Source organism: Salmo trutta, chromosome 19 (assembly GCF_901001165.1).
Source record: "Salmo trutta chromosome 19, fSalTru1.1, whole genome shotgun sequence".
Taxonomy (NCBI): Eukaryota; Metazoa; Chordata; class Actinopteri; order Salmoniformes; family Salmonidae; genus Salmo; species Salmo trutta.
This window is the reverse complement of record NC_042975.1, coordinates 25124109-25148622: the sequence shown is the minus strand read 5'-3', so window position 1 is coordinate 25148622 and position 24514 is coordinate 25124109. Positions and strand designations below refer to the sequence as shown.

Genomic DNA, 24514 nt, shown 5'->3' with positions numbered 1-24514 from the left:
TTCCAAGCTTTAACTTCCTGACTGATGTCTTGAGATGTTTCTTCAATATATCTACATAATTTCCCTTCATCATGATGTCATCTATTTTGTGAAGTGCACCAGTCCCTCCTGCAGCAAAGCACCCCCACAACATGATGCTGCCACCCCCGTGCTTCATGGTTGGGATGGTGTTCTTCGGCTTGCAAGCCTCCCCCTTTTTCCTCCAAACATAACGATGGTCATTCAAATTCAAATTCAAAATCAAATTCAAATTTATTTATATAGCCCTTCGTATATCAGCTGAAATCTCAAAGTGCTGTACAGAAACCCAGCATAAAACCCCAAACAGCAAGCAATGCATGTGAAAGAGGCATGGTGGCTAGGAAAAACTCCCTAGGAAAAACTCCCTATTTGTGTTTCATCAGATCAGAGGACATTTCTCCAAAAAGTACAATGTTTGTCCCCATGTGCAGTTGCAAACCGTAGTCTGGCTTTTTTTATGGCGGTTTTGGAGCAGTGGCTTCTTCCTTGCTGAGCGGCCTTTCAGGTTATGCCGATATAGGACTTGTTTTACTGTGGATATAGATACTTTTGTACCGGTTTCCTCCAGCATCTTCACAAAGTCATTTGCTGTTGTTCTGGGATTGATTTGGAGTTTTCGCACCAAAGTACGTTCATCTCTAGGAGACAGACCGCGTCTCCTTCCTGAGCGGTATGATGGCTGCGTGGTCCCATAGTGTTTATACTTGCGTATTATTGTTGATGAACATGGTACCTTCAGGCATTTGGAAATTGCTCCCAAGGACACTTTTTTTCTGAGGTCTTGGCTGATTTCTTTTGATTTTCCCATGATGTCAAGCAAAGAGGCACTTGAAATACATCCACAGGTACACCTCCGATTGACTCAAATTATGTCAATTAGCCTATCTGAAGCTTCTAAAGCCATGACATAATTTTCTGGAATTTTCCAAGCTGTTTAAAGGCACAGCCAACTTAGTGTATGTCAACTTCTGACCTACTAGAATTGTGATACAGTGAATTATAAGTGAAATAATATGTCTGTAAACAATTGTTGGGAAAATTACTTGTCATGCACAAAGTAGGCGTCCTAACCGACTTGCCAAAACTATAGTTTGTTAACAAGAAATTTGTGGAGTAGTTGAAAAACGAGTTTTAATGACTCCAACCTAAGTGTATGTAAACTTCCAACTTCAACTGTATTTTGGGAGAGAGTGGTAAGCAGTCTGAAACTCCTGAAATCTATAGCAATAGCCATTGCATGGATTGAGGGAGACATTGCCATCCTGTCTGATGTTCAGACTCTGCTTGCAGATGTATGAGAAAAAATCCGTACTGTCCTGCCCACTTCATTGTTGCTCCAAGCAGAGGAAACTGCAGTTCTGAAATACATCAAAAAGCGTGAAGACTTCTGCCTGAAGCAAATACACGCTGCAGCGTGTTGGACCCCAAGTATGCTGGCAAGAGCATCCTGTCTGGTGCAGAGATCAACAAGGCCTATGGTGTCATCACTACCGTGTCTCGCCACCTTGGCCTGGATGAGGGCAAGGTTCTTGGCAGTCTAGCGAAGTACACTTCCAAGCAAGGGCTTTTGGATGGAGATGCAATATGGCAGTCGTGCCTACATATCTCATCAGCCACCTGGTGGAAGGGACTTTGTGGATCTGAGGCTCTTTCCGCGGTTGCCTCAATCATCCTCAAAATCCCAGCAACATCAGCCGCTTAAGAGCGCAACTGGTCCTTGTTTGGGAACACACACACCAAAGCACGCAACAGGCTGACCAATACAATGGTTGAAAAATTGGTGGCCATTTAAGGCTTTTTGAGCCTGACAACGAGCCATCCTCAACAAGGTTAGAAAGTGACAGTGAAGATGAGGCCCCAGAGTCTGATGTTCAAGAGGTGGACATTGAGGAGGTCCAGGGAGAAGACATGGAAGCCTGAGAGGAAGACAACCAAAGCTTTAAGACTATCATTTTACAGATGTATGTTGCAAATTTTTTCGGGAGATGCGATGGATCATTGGGGATAATTCAATATTCCCTTTCTTTTGTTGTTCAGTGACATCATACCATGTGAAGAGTCAACTCATTTAATTAAAGTTCAATTCGTAACAATTGTTTTTTTTATGTCTATTGGACGGATTTAATAATTTGCAATTATGTATACTTATAAGGTAAAAGGTTTATGTTTCTGTCTCCATATGATATGGTAAATATACTGCTCAAAAAAATAAAGGGAACACTAAAATAACACATCCTAGATCTGAATGAATGAAATAATCTTATTAAATACTTTTTTCTTTACATAGTTGAATGTGCTGACAACAAAATCACACAAAAATAATCAATGGAAAGTGGAAAACCACACTACAGGCTGATCCAACTTTGATGTAATGTCCTTAAAACAAGTCAAAATGAGGCTCAGTAGTGTGCGTGGCCTCCACGTGCCTGCATGACCTCCCTACAACGCCTGGGCATGCTCCTGATGAGGTGGCGGATGGTCTCCTGAGGGATCTCCTCCCAGACCTGGACTAAAGCATCCGCCAACTCCTGGACAGTCTGTGGTGCAACGTGGCGTTGGTGGATGGAGCGAGACATGATGTCCCAGATGTGCTCAATTGGATTCAGGTCTGGGGAACGGGCGGGCCAGTCCATAGCACCAATGCCTTCCTCTTGCAGGAACTGCTGACACACTCTAGCCACATGAGGTCTAGAATTGTCTTGCATTAGGAGGAACCCAGGGCCAACCGCACCAGCATATGGTCTCACAAGGGGTCTGAGGATCTCATCTCGGTACCTAATGGCAGTCAGGCTTCCTCTGGCGAGCACATGGAGGGCTGTGCGGCCCCCCAAAGAAATGCCACCCCACACCATGACTGACCCACCGCCAAACCGGTCATGCTGGAGGATGTTGCAGGCAGCAGAACGTTCTCCACGGCGTCTCCAGACTGTCACGTCTGTCATGTGCCCAGTGTGAACCTGCTTTCATCTGTGAAGAGCACAGGGCGCCAGTGGCGAATTTGCCAATCTTGGTGTTCTCTGGCAAATGCCAAACGTCCTGCACGGTGTTGGGCTGTAAGCACAACCCCCACCTGTGGACGTCGGGCCCTCATACCACCCTCATGGAGTCTGTTTCTGACCATTTGAGCAGACACATGCACATTTGAGGCCTGCTGGAGGTCATTTTGCAGGGCTCTGGCAGTGCTCCTCCTGCTCCTCCTTGCACAAAGGCGGATGTAGCGGTCCTGCTGCTGGGTTGTTGCCCTCCTACGGCCTCCTCCACGTCTCCTGATGTACTGGCCTGTCTCCTGGTAGCGCCTCCATGCTCTGGACACTACGCTGACAGACACAGCAAACCTTCTTGCCACAGCTCGCATTGATGTGCCATCCTGGATGAGCTGCACTACCTGAGCCACTTGTGTGGGTTGTAGACTCCGTCTCATGCTACCACTAGAGTGAAAGCACCGCCAGCATTCAAAAGTGACCAAAACATCAGCCAGGAAGCATAGGAACTGAGAAGTGGTCTGTGGTCCCCACCTGCAGAACCACTCCTTTATTGGGGGTGTCTTGCTAATTGCCTATAATTTCCACCTGTTGTCTATTCCATTTGCACAACAGCATGTGAAATTTATTGTCAATCAGTGTTGCTTCCTAAGTGGACAGTTTGATTTCACAGAAGTGTGATTGACTTGGAGTTACATTGTGTTGTTTAAGTGTTCCCTTTATTTTTTTGAGCAGTGTATATCCAATGCAAAAATCATCTACATTTAAATGGTATTAATATTCATATATTCCCGTTAATTCCCATGGCAAGTTTAACCTCTGAATATTCCACAAAACGTGCAACCCTAGCCGTGACCGAATCAAAATATGGATTTCTACCCTGGCCCGGCCTCCAAACGGTGCAGAAAAGGGTTGAGGGGAAGAGAGAGCAGGAGAGGGTGAGAGATAGCAAGTGCATAAGAAAGGGAGAGGGAGAGAGAACACCAGAGGGAGTCGTGACTAACCAATAAGTTAGGGATCCATTAAGACGGTCTGGGGAGAGTAATACCATTTCCCCACTGAGCTGCCCTCCATTAACATGGGCCACGGCCACCAGACTAGTAACTGCCTGCCCATCTAGTTGTCAGTCTGTCAGTATGCCTCCAGTCACTCTGTCAGCATGCTGTGTGCAGTTACATTAGCTACAGGGGTCCAGAGAGGTGAGTTGGCTCTCTACTGTAGAAGTATGAGCTAAAAAGTTAAGTTAGAGCTTGGAATTAGAATGATCCCCTTGTCACTGAAGTCAAATGATGACAACAGCGTTTGAGTGGGGTCCTAGCAGAACAGCCAGAAACAGAGTGGTAGCTACCTGAGGGGTGATATTTAGAACGCCAGCCAGCAAGCCAGCCAAGAATGATTCATGTGCTGGAGCATGTTGCTAATTGATTTCTGGGCCTGGGTCTCAGATTGTCAAAGGCAGCTCGCTGCACAGAAATGAAAATGGAATTTTAAAGCGTCTGTTTTCTCCTTTACGCATCAGCCATCATCACAACACCCCTTCTTGGCAATGCTCGGCAAGCATGACAAATGAACGGGACAAGGTGTTAAACACAACAGGTAAGCCTAATAGACGTGCGGTGGAGTACCTGAGGCATAACTTAATTGTCTAGACAATGACAAAGTTAAAAGCATTTCCTAGGTCTAAAGAACAGATATAGGTTTTGATGTACTGTAGCCTATACCACTAAAGTGAAACACTAGTAGGGTATTTAGCTTTGTGGTAATCTTGAAATTAAACGGTAATTGTATAGCATAGAATCCCCCACAAAAAATGACAAGGACTACTCTGCTAAATTGACTCCATTCCGTTCTATACAAGTTTTCTACACATTGTGCAATGTTTACCCTCATCAATATTCACCACAACACACCTGCCTTCGAAAGGCCAGTCATTACTGCCTCCAATCAAGTCATAAGATAATCACTTCATAAAAGCTAAATAAGGTAGCAACGAGCATGGAGAGAAAATAGAATCCAGCAGTCAGATAAGCTGAGCAAACTTCCTGCAGTTATTTTAGGACTTTTAGTGGAGAGAAACGAAGCTCACACTTGAAAATATTAACTGACCTCCCCAGCCCAATCTCCCGCCGTCTGCCTGCGGGCTCCCAAGCAGTGTGCCAGACTCAGCTATGTCAGTTATTTTCATTTGGGTTCCAACCTGCGATATATCTCGGCTTATAAATATAACCTGGAGTGAGTGGGAGGGATGGGTGCAGCAGGACAGGCTTTGACTTCTCTTCTGGGCAAATCTAGAACACTCGTATCCAAACAGAGTTTGTGCCCCAGTACTATACTAGCGCAAATGTTACAGCTTATACTGCAGTACCACTGAGCCTTTTGAAACAACACTTTTGTGTTTAGACACATTGGAAACTGTTTAGAAATCACTTACATTTTGACTACGTTATTCATAAAGGCTAAAATGGGCAAATCAATATCAATTATCGATCCTTCATGTTTATTGGCATATACAGTGGGCTCTGAAATGATTGACTACTTTGACAAAGATGGGGAAATATGACTATCAAATCAATTAAAATACTGAGCTATATTGTATGCTCCAAAAAATTGGGAAAATATATTGTTTTATACTAATAAAAATATTAAAAATGATTGACAAACCTGTATTCAATACCTCACCTAGCAAGGATAACAACACTGAGGCTTTTTCTGAAATGTTATACGAGTTAGAGAACAACATTGGGAGGGATCTTAGACCATTCCTCCATACAGAATTCTTCCATATCCTTGATATCCACCACGATAATTTACAGTAGGTATGGGGTTCTTTCCTGCTCATGCATTATCATTTTAATGCCAAACCCACCACCGGTGTGTGGACAAAAAGCTCTATTTTCATGCCATCTGACCAAAGCACCAGTTCCAATCCAAGTGGCAATGCTGTTTAGCAAACTCCAGATGTTTACATTTGTTGGATGACATGAAAATAGAGGGTTACGCATCAAAATGAGAATCCATGAACAGAAAATGACCCCATAAAATATGGTGCTGGATCTTTGATGTTATGGGGCTATTTTGTTCTACTACTCCTGGGGCCCTAGTTAAGGTCTACAGCATCATAAACTTTACCCAGTGCCAGGATAATTTAGCCAAAAATCTGGTTGCCTCTGCTAGGAGGCTGAGTGGATCTTCCAGCAAGACAATGACCCCAAGCACACATCAAAATCCAAAGAAATAGTTATATTTGCCTCAAAATCTAAATTTCACAAGAACCATCTCAGTCTCTAGACTTGAAACCCATTGAAAACCTGTGGTATGAATTTAAGAGGATAGTCCATAAGCACAGACAAAAATACAGTGCCTTCAGAAAGTATTCAGAGCCCTTGACTCTTTCCACATTTTGTTACGTTACAGCCTTATTCTAAAATTGATTAAATCAACTTTTTACTCAGCAATCTATAGACAATACCACATAATGACAAAGCGAAAACTGGTTTTGAAATTTTAGCAAATGTATTAAAAAAAACAAAAATACCTTATTTACATAAGTATTCAGCCCCTTTGCTATGAGACTTGAAATTGAGCTCAGGTGCATTGATCATCCTTGAGATGTTTCTACAACTTGATTGGACTCCACCGGTGGTAAATTGGAGTCCACCTGTTGTGTATTCAATTGATTGGACATGATTTGGAAAGGCACACACCTGTCTATATAAGGTCCCACTGTTGACAGTGCATGTCAGAGCAAAAACCAAGCCATGAGGTTGAAGGAATTGTCCATAGAGCTCCGAGACAGGATTGTACACAGATTTGGGGGAGAGTACCAAAAAATGTCTGCAGTATTGAAGGTCCCCAAGAACACAGTGGCCTCCATCATTCTTTAATGGAAGATGTTTGGAAACACCAAGACTCTTCCTAGAGCTGGCCGCCCGGCCAAACTGAGCAATCGGAGAAGGGCCATGGTCAGGGAGATGACCAAGAACCTAATGGTCACTCTGACAGAGCTCTAGAGTTCCTCTGTGGCGATGGGAGAACCTTCCAGAAGGATAACCATCTCTGCAGCGCTCCACCAATCAGGCCTTTATGGTAGAGTGGCCAGACAGAAGCCACTCCTCAGTAAAAGGCACGAGTGCCCGCTTGGAGTTTGCCAAAAAGGCACCTAAAGACTCTGACCATGAGAAACAAGATTCTGTGGTCTGATGAAACCAAGATTGAACTCGTTGGCCTAAATGCCAAGCGTCACGTCTGGAAGAAACCTGGCACCATCCCTACGTTGTCACAATCTGAAATTAGACAAACTATTACAATTTTAGCAAGCAGGAAATTAGGGAGCAATATCTGCACATTGCACCTTTCAACAAAATCTATTTTTCTGAGCAATTGTATTAGTATAAAATCATTTCCTACTTAACCTGTTGGGGCTAGGGGGCAGTATTTGCACGGCCGGATAAAAAACGGACCCGATTTAATCTGGTTACTACTCCTGCCCAGTAACTAGAATATGCATATAATTGGTTGATTTGGATAGAAAACACTCTAAAGTTTCTAAAACTGTTTGAATGGTGTCTGAGTATAACAGAACTCATTTGGCAGGCCAAAACCTGAGAAGATTCCAAACAGGAAGCGCTCTCTCTGACCATTTCATGGTCTTCTTGATCATCTCTAACCAAAACAGGGGATCTCTGGCATGACGTGACATTTTCTAACGCTCCCATAGGCTCTCAGAAGGCGCCAAAAAGCTGAATGGTGGCTTTCCAGGCCCTGGCTGAAAAACATTAGCGCATTTTGTAAGTGGTCGATCTGAGAACAATGAAACTGGAGGCGCATGCCCGAGTCGACTCCATGTTTACTTTCTCTCTCTTTGAACGAAAACAACCACTCCCGGTCGGAATATTATCGCTTTTTTACGAGAAAAATGGCATAAAAATGGATTTTAAACAGCGGTTGACATGCTTTGAAGTACGGTAATGGAATATTTAGAATTTTTTTGTCACGAAACACGTCAGGCGCGTAACCCTTATTTACCCTTCGGATAGTGTCTTGAACGCACGAACAAAACGCCGCTATTTGGATATAACTATGGATTATTTGGGACCAAACCAACATTTGTTATTGAAGTAGAAGTCCTGGGAGTGCATTCTGACGAAGAACAGCAAAGGTAATAACATTTTTCTTGTAGTAAATCTGACTTTGGTGAGGGCTAAACTTGGTGGGTGTCTAAATAGCTAGCCCTGTGATGCCGGGCTATCTACTTAGAATATTGCAAAATGTGCTTTCACCGAAAAGCTATTTTAAAATCGGACATAGCGAGTGCATATAGGAGTTCTGTATCTATAATTCTTAAAATAATTGTTATGTTTTTTGTGAATGTTTATCGTGAGTAATTTAGTAAATTCACCAGAAGTGTTTGGTGGGAATGCTAGTCACATGCTAGTCACATGCTAATGTAAAAAGCTGGTTTTTGATATAAATATGAACTTGATTGAACAAAACATGCATGTATTGTATAACATAATGTGCTAGGTGTGTCATCTGATGAAGATCATCAAAGGTTAGTGCTGCATTTAGCTGTGGTTTGGGTTTATGTGACATTATATGCTGGCTTGAAAAATGGGTGTCTGATTATTTCTGGCTGGGTACTCTGCTGACATAATCTAATGTTTTGCTTTCGTTGTAAAGCCTTTTTGAAATCGGACGGTGGTTAGATTAACGAGAGTCTTGTCTTTAAAATGGTGTAAAATAGTCATATGTTTGAGAAATTGAAGTAATAGCATTTCTAAGGTATTTGAATATCGCGCCACAGGATTACACTGGCTGTTGAGTACCTAGCCCATAGAGGTAAAAAAAAAAAAAAGTAAAAAGTAAACACAATATAGCTTAGTATTTTTGTTATTTATTTTATACAGTGATTTTTGCTCATTTTTATCAAGGGTGTCAATCATTTCGGACACCACTGTATAAGCCCAATACAAGGCCCATAAAGACCCCCTAGAGGCTGATAACTATTAAGTCCCCATATCTGACGGGTTATTCAATTTAATGTGCAGAGCCCATTTTGAAGCTTATTGAATGCTTGGCCTTGCTATCGCTTTCATCTGGTTTCCATTGATATCGTACAGCTCCAACAGCTGCTTCAAGTCATTCCAGAGCCCCATCTGGTCCATGCCGCTCTCCTCAATCACTGAGGTAATAACCTCCGGGCTGGCAGGCGGGCGTGTGTGTGAGAATGTGTGCGTCTATGAGTTTGTACGCGTCTTTGAATGTGTATCTGTGCGTATGTGTGAGTGAGTGTGCACGTGTCACAGCTGTGACATTTAGTTTTCATACCTGCTGGGTGCAGAGTGGGGAGATTAAGTTAAAGCCTTGAACTGGCTCCATTGTCCGTGATACATCTAAACATCCAACCAGGTTGAGGTACCTTAAGGGACCTTGCAGCAGTTACAATTTAGGAATACATTAAGTCATGTATGTTATTATTATGCAATTCGTACTTCATTTTCAATACTTGTATTTATTTATTTGTGCAGTCTGTTAGCAGCATGTATCTCCTGTACCTATCTGCAGATAACCATTATGATAAAAGTCTCTCTCTGCACCCTGAAGCTGCTGTAGGGGCTAGTGGAGCAACTGTTTGACGATGTCCCTGCACTACAGCAGGGCTCTACACTGCCATGTTTTATAAGGAGCACACAAAGAAATGGAAGAGCCCAATGGAAGAAAACAAATATTCAAGATATTAATGATGGTAACTCGATAAGTTACCATCATCTGTGGTTACCAGGTTGTTAGCTTGCGAGTAGTTTTAGAACGGCCCGCAACATGGTTTATGAATGTAAAATGCGGTATTGCAAATCTGCGATAGAAAAACATTTGCTTGGTTTGGGCTAGAAACAAGACGTTCTCTCTGTAGTAATGGTGCAAATCAAATGATTTGATTTATGAATGTAAATCCAATCCACGATAGAAAAACATTTGATCGGTTTGGGCTAGAAATAAGATGTTTTCTCTGTAGTAATGGTGCAAGCATAATGGTCACTAATCAGCTTATTCTCTATGGCACAGCGAAGTAATAATTACAGCTATTATTATCTGGGTGATTTGTTTCTGGTCGCAGTGTAGTGCCCTGTACTGTCTTCCCCTGTGTGTTTGACTGATCTGTACAGCTGTGCTGCAGTCTTAACCTGTGAGTTTGTTTAACTTGAAGGATGTACTACAGTCTTACTCTGTGTTTCTCTTTGACTTTACGTCTGTACTCCAGCTTGTCAAACTCCTGGTCCTCTCGGCGCAGCCTCTCTCTGGCCTCCTCCACATTGATGCCAGTTGTGCCATCACCCTCCTCCGCCTCTGTGGCTGGCACAGCCGTCCTCTGGAGCAGTGGCCACTGCTGCACCATCTGGAGAGAGGGGCATTGATCAACACACAGTTAAATTACAACACTGCAACTTTGCCATCTAATTTTCAGCTGGATGGGAATCAACACATGCACACACACAAACACGTTTACTCACACACAAATGAGAGTACATCGACACACACACACACACACACACACACACACACACACACACACACACACACACACACTATTTAGTGTCCTTAATTGAATTTTCAGCTGGCTGAGCATCAATACACAAAACATGACGTGCCATCTCATTTTCTCTGAGTGAAAAGGCTGTTAGTGAGATAAACAAACTGGTTTTGACAATAAGTGATCTTCTCATTTAGCTGAGCCTGAAGCCACCAAAACAGGTTATTATTGGATCTGAATCAAAAGAAACATTTGTCGTCAGGAAGAAAAATGTTTGTACAGACTAATTTGGTGTTGACTTGGAAGTTTCTCTTCAAGACTTTCTTGGCCTCTTTGAACTTTGTCTCTTTTTCAGTCTTCTTCATGGTGTTGCTGTCGCTTTCCTGTGATGAGAGGGGAAATGATCAGAACACTGCATATATGTACATATCATCCTAAGACAATTTCACTGCTAATGTAACACCTCATAACATTGATCATGTTGAAACGGTGGGTCCCTGCTGATCTTGGCTAGAGGTTGCTAGACAGTTGTGCTAGTAGGTCAGCAGGTAAATACCGGAGGCTCAGGAATGCTGACCAAGACAAATTCACAGAGAACCCCCAGTACTGTCCACTCATTGATTTCTTCAGCAAATTAACTGTGCAACAAAATGAGATTCCCAGCCCCTGACAGAGGGTAGTTTAGCCATTTATTTTGGTAGTAAAGAATTGAATTATCAAATTGTGTCAAAACTATTTATTTACAGGGCAGCTGGCCTGTCCTCTGAGGTAGAAATCAAGACTAAGGTCAGTGGTACACTATAGTTGTAATAAGACCTCTGCATTCTGGAACATTGATTCAATAAATGTCTGAATTTTCCATTGCTCCTCTAATTAGGATCTGGGCCAAATCCAACCTGCAGGCTTTACAGTGTTGCGACATCAAACAACATTCCAATGTTTGCCCAGATAACAGATCATCTCTGGTTAAGCAGTTGACAAGGACACTAGACACAAACATAAACAAAGGGAATCTTTCATTCCTGAATTGCTGTTCCGCAACAGCGATTATTCCCTAGGAATTATTCAGTGCAAACAACCCATTTTGTTGTTGTAGTCAAAGCAGAGGGTAAATCAACTTTCCTTGGCACATTCCAGCATATATTCTCTCGTATCCAGAGTGATAGAGAGAGCACTCTTGCCTAGGGTGTTAATAAAACAAGCCCTTGGAATATGACTTAAGTTTAACGAGCAGTAGACTCTGCTGAGTCGGCACTTGGAAGGAGGCATAATATTAGTGAAGAGACAAACAATATATAGAGTTACATATGGGGATATTGTTTTTGACGATTTGTCAGATCGACAATATCTCTATATTTTTGCGCTAGTTACCTGCACCAAAACGGCAGTATTTTTCTTTCCTAGCTTGTTCTCCATCTTTTTAAATAGGGAGCCAATTTGTTTTCAGCTCTTTGTTTTCTCATGACTCTCTTTTCCCCCTGCAGCAGACATATGGTGAACAATATGTTCGGAACATCGAATCGAATAAAATCACATTATCGGCATTTAACTATCTTGATAATATTGTATCGCGAGGTACTTGGCAATTCCCAGTCCTAATAAATACTGCATGCCTGATTACGCTTTTCACTTCAGAATGACCCACTACACAATTTGTCGGTGTGCTCGCTCAACCATATATTGACGTATTTGGTCTCAATTGGCGAGGTTGTGCATTTTATGGTTTAATGACTGAAGTCATCCCTCCCTTGGGGACATTGATCACCATCTTCAATTAGAAATAACCAATGTGAGATTTTGGTAGAGAGAAACATGTGATTCAAAAGGATGTGACAAATATGAAATAACGGCCATCATGCTGAGAATGTTGTCATACTGAAAGATATTCAATTTCCCCCAAACCAAGAAATAATTGTTAATTCTCTCACCATACATGTATTGAAGGTAATCTCAGAAAAATGGACAGAAAAACTTCCATTGCATTTCTATAGTTTGTTCTGCTGACAAACATAGACTCAGCCAACAGAAAGTAGTGCCATCCATTTCGAGAGCCCTATTCAAAGCCACAACAACCAGTCGGAATACATTAAGGAACAAAATGAACTGCTCTGCACAACAATGGACACTAGTAGACTACCGGAGCAATACAAGAATGTGAGGGTGGGGGGGGGCATTTGATTCCTTCCGTCAGCAAATGAAACAACATGTGGCAAAAGTCACTTCATAAACCTAGTGAGGTGAGCACATAATTAGCGATACATGACAGCTCCGCGCCGTCCCAACTCCCTTGTCAAAATGAATCAGTAAATGTTACTCCCCCTCCTGCCCCAGTTTCTATCTTCCCACTGAACATCTAAATTGGGAGGTGGAGTTAGGACTCTCACCTAGCCCTCCCAGTTTTAATAAGCACTTTCCCACTGGAGGCGCAGAGTCTCGCCGCTATTCTGAATGAGTCAATTCAATCTCTTTGGGTGTGAAGTTATTGCACTGCATTTCTATGGCAAAATTATGGGCCTCGTAGAAAAGAGGAAAAACCAATTTGATTAGAAATCCAATATCAGCAGTTTCCACAAAGGGGCATGGCTTTCTTTATGCATTTGAAAAGATAAGGAGATAGGAGCCACAAAGTCAAATCTTACCCCCTTCTTATTTCACCAGCTTTGGAAAAAAAGGACTGTGAGAAATGTTTGATCCCGATTTAAGAGCACGTGCTCTACTTCACCTTTGGAGTAAGCAAAAGGACTGTGAGAAATGTTTGATCCCGATTTAAGAGCACGTGCTCTACTTCACCTTTGGAGTAAGCAAAAGGACTGTGAGAAATGTTTGATCCCGATTTAAGAGCACGTGCTCTACTTCACCTTTGGAGTAAGCAAAAGGACTGTGAGAAATGTTTGATCCCGATTTAAGAGCACGTGCTCTACTTCACCTTTGGAGTAAGCAAAAGGACTGTGAGAAATGTTTGATCCCGATTTAAGAGCACGTGCTCTACTTCACCTTTGGAGTAAGCAAAAGGACTGTGAGAAATGTTTGATCCCGATTTAAGAGCACGTGCTCTACTTCACCTTTGGAGTAAGCAAAAGGACTGTGAGAAATGTTTGATCCCGATTTAAGAGCACGTGCTCTACTTCACCTTTGGAGTAAGCAAAAGGACTGTGAGAAATGTTTGATCCCGATTTAAGAGCACGTGCTCTACTTCACCTTTGGAGTAAGCAAAAGCCCAGTATTCCAGTGCATGTTGCTCTTTTCTTGCGAGTTAAAATGTTCTCAAGGTTTGGTACCTGGCAGGTTGGCTTTTTGAATGGGAGGGACATTGAACAAATTATTATAGTTAAGATATCGTTGTAAGCATTTTTTAAATGTATTTAGCACTTTTAGTTAGGCAAGGACAGCAAACAAACTTCAATATGGATTCAGGTTCAGACAAGAATGTACTCATAATGAAATGTGATGCTTAGACACATCATAGTAGAGGGTAAGTCAAATCTTGGAGAGGTGATTTATTGCTTGTTCCATCACTGGACAGTTGTGCGTTGAGGAGCATTCCTCAACACTGGTGCTGACATTCATGCCGGTCCTGATATGAATGGCTGAGGGCCAATTCATGGATTAGAGTGAGAATCAGATGCTCAGTCAATCAATGAAACAATCAACCCTTCAATAAATGGGCCAGACCAAACACCACTGTCAATAGGGGGGAATGGGGGAGTCAACACATCCTCAGAGGACTTAGCATTATGCAATACGTGAGTCTTTATAGTCAGAGTTTGAGCATTCTTTCTTTTCGCTCTTAGTAGTTATAAAGTAAAGGAAGAGAGAAATGAAATAACGACTGAGAAGAAAAGTCCCGAGGCTCAGTGTCAAACTGTTTCATCACATTAGCTAAATGCCAGATTGACAGTAATAGTTCTCTAAAGCACTGGCTTGGGAAGCAAAACAGAGCAAACACCAGGCATTTAAGGCAGGTAGTTATTAAGTTACATTATGGTAGCATAACAATGTACCCTTCTGGAATTAACTCAGTCTTTAAAACATTTGATCACAAACGGTATCACATCGGAAAACAAAAGTTCAAGGGAGGATAGACACAATGTCCTAAGGCCATTTTACCAATAGTAAGTGACCCAGAGAAAATGAATATGGATAGAAACATTACCCCAGGTAAACAATACTCTGGTTTTACCGTATACCGGGGTATTTTGAAATCTAAGATGTCAAATAAATGATATCCAGCTTAGGGCTCCAGCCATGCATTTGGTTTGCTAACTTGATAGCCAAGTGGATAGATGTCAAGATCAAGGTTCTTGGTTACAGCAGACACATTCCATCCCCTCCTGGATCAAGATCCCTGTTGCCTAAATTGTTTGGTGCATCCCGCAAAATATTAAATATAAATTATTTCGAATTAGCGCCCCTTGTGTGCACTTACGGTAATACAGTATTCCCCAATATGGTATCAAATCTAATCAAATGTTATTGGTCACATACACATGATTAGCAGATGTTAATGCGAGTGTAGCGAAATGCTTGTGCTTCTAGTTCCGACAGTGCAGGAATATCTAACAAGTAATCTAACAATTCCCCAACAACTACCTAATACACACAAATCTAAAGGGGTGAATGAGAATATGTACATATAAGTATATGGATGAGCGATGGCCAAGCGGCATAGGGAAGGTGCAATAGATGGTATAAAATACAGTATATACATGTGATCTGAGTAATGTAAGATATGTAAACACTATTAAAGTGGTGTTATTTAAAGTGGCATTGTATAAAGTGACTAGTGATCCATTTATTAAAGTGGCCAGTGATTGGGTCTCAGTGTAGGCAGCAGCCTCTCTGAGTTACTGAGGGCTGTTTAGCAGTCTGATGGCCTTGAGATAGAAGCTGTTTTTCAATCTCTCGGTCCCAGCTTTGATGCACCTGTACTGACCTCGCCTTCTGGATGTCTTATCTTATCTTTAACTCTGCATTGTTGGAAATGGACCCGTAAGTAAGCATTTCACTGTTAGTCTATGAAGCATGTGACAAATAAAATGTTACTTGATCTGATTGTGAACAAGTGCTTCCATGTTATTTTTATTTAACCTTTATTTAACTAGGCAATTCATAAAAATAACAAATTCTTATTTACAATGACGGCCAACCCCCCAGGGTCTGTAGTGAAGCCTCTAGCAATGCAGTGCTTTAGACCGCTGTGCCGCTCGGGAGGCCTGTATGTGTTGTATGATTGATGTTTTTTTTGTTGACTTGCATTGTGTTTGTTTGTGAATATCAGTTCATTTTTGAAAGATTTTTTACTTTAACATTTTGCTTAATAAATAAATAAAATTAAAATACTATATAAGCCTATAGAATACCATCTCTATGATAAGGCTAGGCCTAAACCTTCTCAATTTGGGAGAGACCTACAACGCGATGTCCAAGGGGATTTGCGTTTGGCAGGAGACGGTTTCTTCTCAAAGTAAGGGTGTGAGAGGACGACAAGGATGCAATTAGCATAATGGAATTGCCATGCGGTTCGTTCCCAATGAAAGGTGTCATTTGACAAAGAGGACTGTCAACGGACTTATGTCCTTCCCTGAGATTGTTATTGCAGGCTGAGGGGGCTGCTCTCACAAGATTGCCTCAATCAATCTCATACTCACAAAGCTACATTTAAAAGGACACAATGAAGGATGTGTTATTATGTTAAGCTATCACCACCTCAGACCAAAAATGAATGATGACATCCACGTGTGAAGAAAATAATTACGTTTATTTTACGTTATCCAATGATGGAGCATACAAAAACCCTGATTGACCCTAACGTTTTTGGTTAAACCGTGAAATTAGTAGAATGTTATGAATATGCTAGATACCTTGTGCCAGAAGACGGCAGTCATTGACATGATTGACATTTTAAAACATCAATACCACCCACAACATCAATACCACCCATAATTCTTGAAACACTATCTGAAGGAGCTTCTAAGCCCCTCTAGGGCAGGATAAGGCCAGCGACAGAAGAAATGTTGGGGGCTTTTTGTTTCTCCTGGTACAATGACAATTTCAGAGGTAATTGAGCTGAACAGACCCTGCCAGCTGTATTGAAAAGATGGGGTGACAAGTGAAGTCACCCGGATCTCGATAGAGGAGGTAAAAGCATCCCCAGCCATAGCGTCCAGACCGCGATAGTGACAGTGGCACAAATCAGCCTAATTATTGTCACATGCTGGAGGTGAAGTATATGGTCTGAAGAGACGGCAGGTATTTCAGGGAGAAAAGCTTCTCTAGGAGTCTGTGTAAACTGACAGTTAGCAAGTTTTTTTGGGATACTCATTACAACTCATGTGGAAAGTTAACTTCCTCAGGTCAAGAAATTCCTCTATATTATAAACCATTTCTCCCCTAGGCAAACAAAGACATGTTCATTTGAATTATTTCATAAACAATGGCCCCAAAAGACCCTTAACTGACCCACGGCCTCTCATAAGCCTCTCATGAGACTGTAGATAGCCACATTTACCTAGAGTATTTCACTGAATCTATAGTGATGAAGAGCAAAAAATAAAATCTTCTTCCCCTATTTGAAGACAGTGAATCATGTCTGACAAGAAAACCACCACTCCGCAGCCTCCCACACTCTAGCTGAAGGCACACTACAACAGCTGTGACCCTGCCACCTACAGCATATTACTATCCCACTGCAGAGGAGTCAATGAAAGAGATAGCCGGAGATGGCTAAACTCACCCTGACCTCTATTCAAACACTCTTCTTCTCCAAACCGTTTCTATCGTACGGCTGTCATTTTTTTTGCGGGAAAACCAGGATGTTATATTCCTATCTTCACATGGGAGCTAGCCCAAATTGTTTGCCTCAAGGTGCACAGCAATCTAAATATAAGCAACAAATAGCTTGGAACAACCCATTTTTCTCCAGGAAAAACTGAGCATTTCAATCAGCCCACTCCAATTCCTGAGAAAGGGGCAAAAAGGTAATAAGCTGAGTCACACAAGTGTGCACTTGCGTAGGGGTTTAAGAGATGTAGCTGCCTACTCCTCACTTAACAGACAGCTTAGTCTCAGCCATTGAATTATGTTATAAGCTCATCACCCAAACCAGAGTGATTACTGTGATGAGGTCACCACTTCAGCATCTACATCCCCTGCTAAGGGACATACCTGTAGGTGGGCACTCAGCGCAAACAGTGATTTACCGGTTCTCTCTCTAGCAGAGAGGAACCATCTGGCCAGAATTAAATCTGACATTATTAACTAGTATCCATCCACTGCCAGGTGTGTGTAGAGTGGAGTCATTAAGCCTTCTGGAACATGTTGCACCTAACTTTGATGGAGGTTTAATAAACAACGGAACTCTACAGAAATACAGGGCAAAGCCAGGCTGAAGCACACCAAGCGCCAATGACTCAGGGCATCGCATATGAGACAACGACTTTGCAAGTTGGCAACTCCGTAGAAAACAGATGGTTGGAGATGGGCAATAATTGAACCGCTTGTCCAACTGGAGACTACAGACGCATGCAACAAAAAAAAGCGCACCTAGCTAGTCGCAAGTGAAAGTCCACAATCCCTTGCAAAGTTCACATTTTGCTGCCTTAAAATTTTATCTCAAAAGGAAATACATTGCATTATTTCGTACCAATCTACACAAACTAGTCCATAAGAAAAATGATTAAAAAAATGTATCAATTTTTTAAAGGTTTTCTAACTAAGATGTCTTGATTGTGTATGTCTTCACAGCTCAGAGTTAATACTTGGTGGAAGCACCTTTGGCAGCCATTACAACTTTGAAAAATAAAACTATAACCCAGGGTTAGGGTTTCCTCTAACTTTTTACCTGGGATTTGCTCCTTTCATATTTATTTTGATCCTGACAAACTCTAACCAGTCCCTGCCGGTGACAAGCATACCCATAACATGATGCCTCCACAACAATACTCCAAAATATATTAGGTTTCACGTGTTGCATTGGATTTGACCCAAGCCTGGAGTTTTTCATTTAGGCCAAAAAGTTCATTTCTTTGCCATGTCATCTTGCAGTATTATTTAACGGCTTCGTTGCAAACAGAATGGATCATTCGGAGTGGATTTTTTTAAACACAGGCTTAATTCTTTTCACTTTGTCATACAGGCCAGTAATGTGGAGGGAATGCAATGTTATGTTATGGGTATGCATGTCACCGGCAGGGACTGGGGAGTTTGTCAGGGTCAAAAGAAACATCAAAGGAGCAAAGCCCAGATGAGAAGTTAGAGGAAGCCCTACTGCCTCAGTCTTCTAATACCTAACCCTGGGGTAGAGTTTTATTTTTCAAAGTTGGGATAATTACCACCCCCTATCAAAAAATATATTATATTCTGTGCAAGGGGTGTTTAGACTTCCATCTGGCACTGTATAACAGTGCCTTCAAAAAGTATTCACACACCTTGACTTTTTCCACATTTTGTTGTTACAGCCTGTATTTAAAATGGATTAAATTTAGATTTTTTTGACTGATCTACACACAATACCCCAAAATGTCAAAGTGTGATTACATTTTTAGAATTCTTTTACAAATTAATAAAAGATGAAAAGCTAAATATGTCTTGAGTAAATAAGTATTCAATACCTTTGCTATGGCCAAGCGAAATAAGTTCAGGTGTAAAAATGTGCTTAACAAGTCACAAAATTCGCATGGACTCACTTGGCAATAATGTTGTTTCAAAAAATAAAAAAAATAAAAAAGTTGAGTCATGCGTCTTCCAAAACATGACCCACCAAGCCACGCTTCTTAACACCTGCTCGCTTAACCCGTTCAACTGATGGCGATAAGCCAAGTAAAGCCCCCCGGCCAAACCCTCCCCTAACCCGGACGACGCTGGGTCAATTGTGCCGCGCCCTATTGGATTCCCGGTCATGGCTGGGAGGGGATCGAACCCCAGGCTGAAGTGATGCCGCAACACTGCGACGCAGTGCCTTAGGACCGTTGTGCCACTCGGGATGCTGTACAATAATAGTTTTTAACATGATTTTTGAATGACTTGCTCATCTTTGTACCACACACATATAATTATGTGTATGTGTAAGGTCCCTCAGTTGAGCAGTGAATCTCAAAACAGATTCAACCACAATGACCAGAGAGGTTTTCCAATGGCTCGCAAAGAAGGGCACCTATTGGTAGATGGGTAAAAATAAAAAGCAGACATTGCTGAAGTTATTAATTACACTTTGGAAGGTGTATCTATACACTCAGTCACTACAAATATACAGACGTCCTTCCTAAATCAGTTGCTGGAGAGAAAGGCAACAGCTCAGAGACTACCCCGGGAGGCCAATGGTGACTTTAAAACAGTTTAATAGCTGTGATGGGAGATCACTGAGGATGGATCAACAACAATGTAGATATACAATACTAACCTAAATTGACAGTGTGAAAAGGAGGAAGCTTGCACAGAATAAAATACATGCATCCTGTTTGCAACAAGGCACTAAAGTAATACTGCAAAACATTTGGCAAAGCAATACATTCTTTGTCCTGAATACAAAGTGTTGGTGTTTTATTGGATTTTCCCCAACATATTACTGAGTACCACTCTTCATATTTTCAAGCATGGTGGTGTCTGCATCATGTTATGGGTATCCTTGTAATCATTAAGGATTTGGGAGTTTTTCCAGAATAAAAAAAGAAACAGAACAGAGCTAAGTGCAGACAAAAATCCTAGAGGAAAACATGGTTCAGTCTGCTTTCCACCAGACACTGGGAAATTAATCTTTCAGAAGGACAATAACCTAAAAACACAAGGCCAAATCTACACTGGAAATGCTTACCAAGAAGACTGTGAATGTTCATGAGTGGCCTAGTTACAGTTTTGACTTAAGACTGCTTGAAAATATATGGCAAGACCTGAAAATGGTTGTTTTGCAATGATCAGCAACCAAGTTGACAGAGCTTGAAGAATTTAAAAATAATAATAAATTGGCAAATGTTGCACAATCCAGGTGTTTCACAATCTTATTGATTTACCCAGAAAGACTCACAGCTGTAATCTTTGCCAAAGGTGATTTAAACATGTACAGTTGAAGTCGGAAGTTTACATACACCTTAGCCAAATACATTTAAACCCAGTTTTTCACAATGCCCGACATTTAATCCTAGTACAAAACAAAGCAGAGCTCATGCCTTTCATGCAACTTTTTCAAATCACTAGAGTCGCATCATGCAGCCTTAGAATGTATAAAAAATCCAAACATACAGTGCATTCAGAAAGTATTCAGACACCTTGACATTGTCCAAATTTTGTTCTAAAATGGATGAATTGTTTTTCTTCCTCAATCTACCCACAATACCCCCTAATGACAAAGCATAGTTTTTTTTACACATTTGCAAAAAAAAATACAATCACATTTACATAAGTATTCAGACCCTTCACTCAGTACTTTATTGAAGCACCTTTGGCAGTGATTACAGCCTCGAGTCTTCTTGGGTATGACGCTACAAGCTTGCCCCACCTGTATTTGGGGAGTTTCTCCCATTCTTCTCTGCAGATCCTCTCAAATTCTGTCAGGCTGGATGGGGAGCTGAAAGTTGCACAGCAACTTTCAGGTCTCTCCAGGGATGCTCGATCGGGTTCAAGTCTGGCTCTGGCTGGGCCACTCAAGGACATTCAGAGACTTGTCCCAAAGCCACTCCTGCGTTGTCTTGGCTGTGTGCTTAGGGTCATTGTGCTGTTGGAAGATGAACCTTCACCCCAGTCGGAGGTCCTGAGCGCTCTGGAGCAGATTTTAATCAACGACCTCACTGTACTTTACACCGTTCATCTTTCACTCAATCCTGACTAGTTTATCAGTCCCTGCCACAAAAAAACATCCCCACAGCATGATGTTGCCACCAAGCTTCACTGTAGGGATGGTGCCAGGTTTCCTCCAGATTTTACGCTTGGCATTCAGGCAAAAAGAGTTCAATCTTGGTTTTATCAGACCAGAGAATCTTGTTTCTTTAGGTACCTTTTGGCAAAGTCCAAGTAGGCTGTTATGTGCCTTTTACTGAGAAGTGGCTTCATTCTGGCCACTACCATAAAAGGCCTGATTGGTGGAGTGCTGCAGTGCTGCAGATGGTTGTGCTGCAGATGGTTGTCCTTCTGGAAGGTGTCGTGGAATTTTTATAATCAAAACAAGTAAACTTTATTATTTAATTACTGCAGTAATGGAGCTTGTCAACGAGCCCCCCATAGGTGACTCGTTGAGAGCCCAACCAGAAGGACTAAGCCACAGCATTTTATAGCAAAGTCCATCCTCCTGGATGTTCATGACAAACAGATGTATGGAATGGGTCACAAGGTTAAGATTCGTATGAAAGATAGTAATAATTCACAGCAAACAGTATCTGCTGTAAAAACTGATCTCATTGTAAATAAACCAGAGTCTGGCCCCCAACTCAATACTGGAGCCATCTCCCCTTGGTACCCCAGTACAGAAACATTAACTCATGCTATGGAATGCAGTATTGTTAGGATTATGACCCAAAGACACAGTAAAGCTTCTGTCAGCATTAAATCAGAGGCCCATCCTCAGTAGAACACACACAGATGAAAGTGTTCTAAGAACCCCCTATTCTGTTCCACCATTTGACGCCATACCAGTATTAGAATATAATCTTGTAATTTCTGTTCTGACAAAGGTTCTCCCATCTCCACAGAGGAACTCTAGAGCTCTGTCAGAGTGACCATCAGGTTCTTGGTCACCTCCCTGACCAAGGCCCTTCTCCCCCGATTGCTCAGTTTGGCCGGGCGGCCAGCTCTAGGAAGAGTCTCAGTGGTTCCAAACTTCCTCCATTTAAGAATGATGGAGACCATGGTGTTCTTGGGGACCTTAAATGCTGCAGAAATGTTTTGGTACCCTTCCCCAGATCTGTGCCTCGACACAATCCTGTCTCGGAGCACTACGGACAATTCCTTCGACCGGTTTTTGCTCAGACATGCACTGTCAACAGAGGGACCTTATATAGACAGGCATCTGCCTTTCCAAATCATGTCAAATCAATTGAATTTACAACAGGTGGACTCCAAGTTGTAGAAACATCAAGGATGACCAATGGAAACAGGACGCACCAGAGCTCAATTTTGAGTCTCAAAGCAAAGGGTCTGAATACTTACGTAAATAAGGTATCCGTTTTTTATTGTTACTAAATTTACCAACATTTCTAAAAACCTGTTTCACTTTGTCATTATGGGGTATTGTGACTAGATTGATAGAAAAAAAATCATAAATTTTAGAATAAGGCTGTAACGTAACAAAATGTGGAAAAAGTCAAGGGGTCTAAATACTTTCCGAATGCACTGTATAGCCCAACATTTGTATCACAACTAAAGTTGCATAAATAACTAAACTAAGAATATAGGAGGACCTGTTTCTTTGTTAACCGCTGAACACAGAATAGCCGCATTTGTGCACTCCCTCAGAAATTATTTGGAGAAAACATCCTTTTTATTTTATTCAGCTATGTTCAATTGTATTCTTCATACTATAAAATAATGCCACAGAATTCTAAGCAAATCATGTCTGCTAAATGAACTAATGTAGCCCACAGCCATATGGCATAGCCAGATCAGGGCAACTCAAGAGTATGCTAATGTGTTCTTCTGAAATATACTACATTTTGTTCATATCATGTTTCTTTAGACCAGTCTAAAATAATTGATTTATTATGAGGGTGTAGGTTATATTAAATGGATTTACTAGACTTATTAAAATGTAGATATCCCAAAGGTCTGCATCAGTGCCTCGTAGGCTACATGTAGAAGCCAAAAGATGCTAAATGTGTTTATATTAATTAACGTGAGACTGGCAGTTATTTGCTTGACAATCACCAGCTGACGAAATTTCATGACCGCCACAGCCCTTGCGGACATCCTACATAATGATGTACTGTCTGAGTACCATCACATGCACAAATAACAGGCATATTGTGGCCTGGCTTACAGTCTGTCAGTATTGGGAACTGGGAAGACGTGAACAATTACAACATATGAAGAAAATGCTCCTGCACCGGTCGACAGCTAAGAGCTCAAAATGGCCCGTCTCCATCTTACTCACGCTGCGTACACCTGGAGCTTGAGCTGGAACACATCAAAGACGTCTTTGTTCTTCGTAGGTAGACGGAGCGCAGGTAGGAGACAAAACACTACACAGAGAAAGAAAGCGAGAGAGAGGGAGATGGAAAGGTGAGCGATATATTGACGCCAGCCATCTTCTCTAACAATAACAGCCAGCCGAGGGAGGCGATGAATCACACTGGATGGTGCAAGATGGTGATAAGGGCCCCTCTTTTCTCTTTGAGTGGGCTCTCTCCTCAGGAGAAATGTGAAGCCAGTCTCAAATTATGATTAGAGGCTGAAGATGAAACAACCTGACGCCTCACAAAATGGTGTAAAATCACATTGTTTTGAGTTCAAAAGAAATGGGAATAACAAATCGTACCATCTAGGCGGCGAGGTTGTTAGTGACAAAGCCAAAAACACACTGTTGGTGCATAAGAGGCAATTTCGATTTTCCATCGCATTTTTGTCATTTAGTCAAAAATGTAAATAATGGAGAATGCAGGTGCCAAATCTCAATTTTATGGGTGAAAGCACTATAGGTGAAATGAACAACTCCTGTCCTGGAAGGCTACTGACTTGCCCGCTGATTCATCTCAACCCCTTGCCCTCACCGCCCCCTCTAGGACACTGACCCTCTGCGCTCGCTCCTTCTCTTCCTTCTCTTGGGCCAGGAGGCCTCCAGCTTCTGCTGCACGCTTGTCAGCTTCTCTGGGTTCACCCTGACAAAATAAGAAAATAAAACATTTAAATATTTGGTGAATTGACATAGCATTACATTTGTAAAATGGATTAAATCAGTGAAAAGGTCACAGATGCATGGACACCTACATGGATAGAAACACACTGACACAAAGGTTATTAGAGTGGACATGGTCGGTAACAAAACTTTTCCCAGTTCAGCAACAAA

The 24514-nt window shown here is 41.8% G+C and overlaps 1 protein-coding gene and 1 pseudogene across 1 annotated transcript in view; both read right to left on the bottom strand.

The window, feature by feature from the left end:
* The window catches only part of LOC115154198 (probable ATP-dependent RNA helicase DDX10), a 65435-nt gene extending 54551 nt beyond the window's left edge, over positions 1-10884 (bottom strand). The window contains exons 1-2 of the mRNA XM_029700194.1: positions 10811-10884; positions 10225-10395 (exon numbers count right to left, since the gene is read on the bottom strand). Of these exons, the coding sequence (XP_029556054.1) occupies positions 10225-10395 (171 nt within the window). The 5' untranslated portion in view covers positions 10811-10884. The remainder of the gene's footprint in view (positions 1-10224; positions 10396-10810) is intronic.
* The window catches only part of LOC115155086 (probable ATP-dependent RNA helicase DDX10), a 47253-nt pseudogene continuing 33556 nt past the window's right edge, over positions 10818-24514 (bottom strand).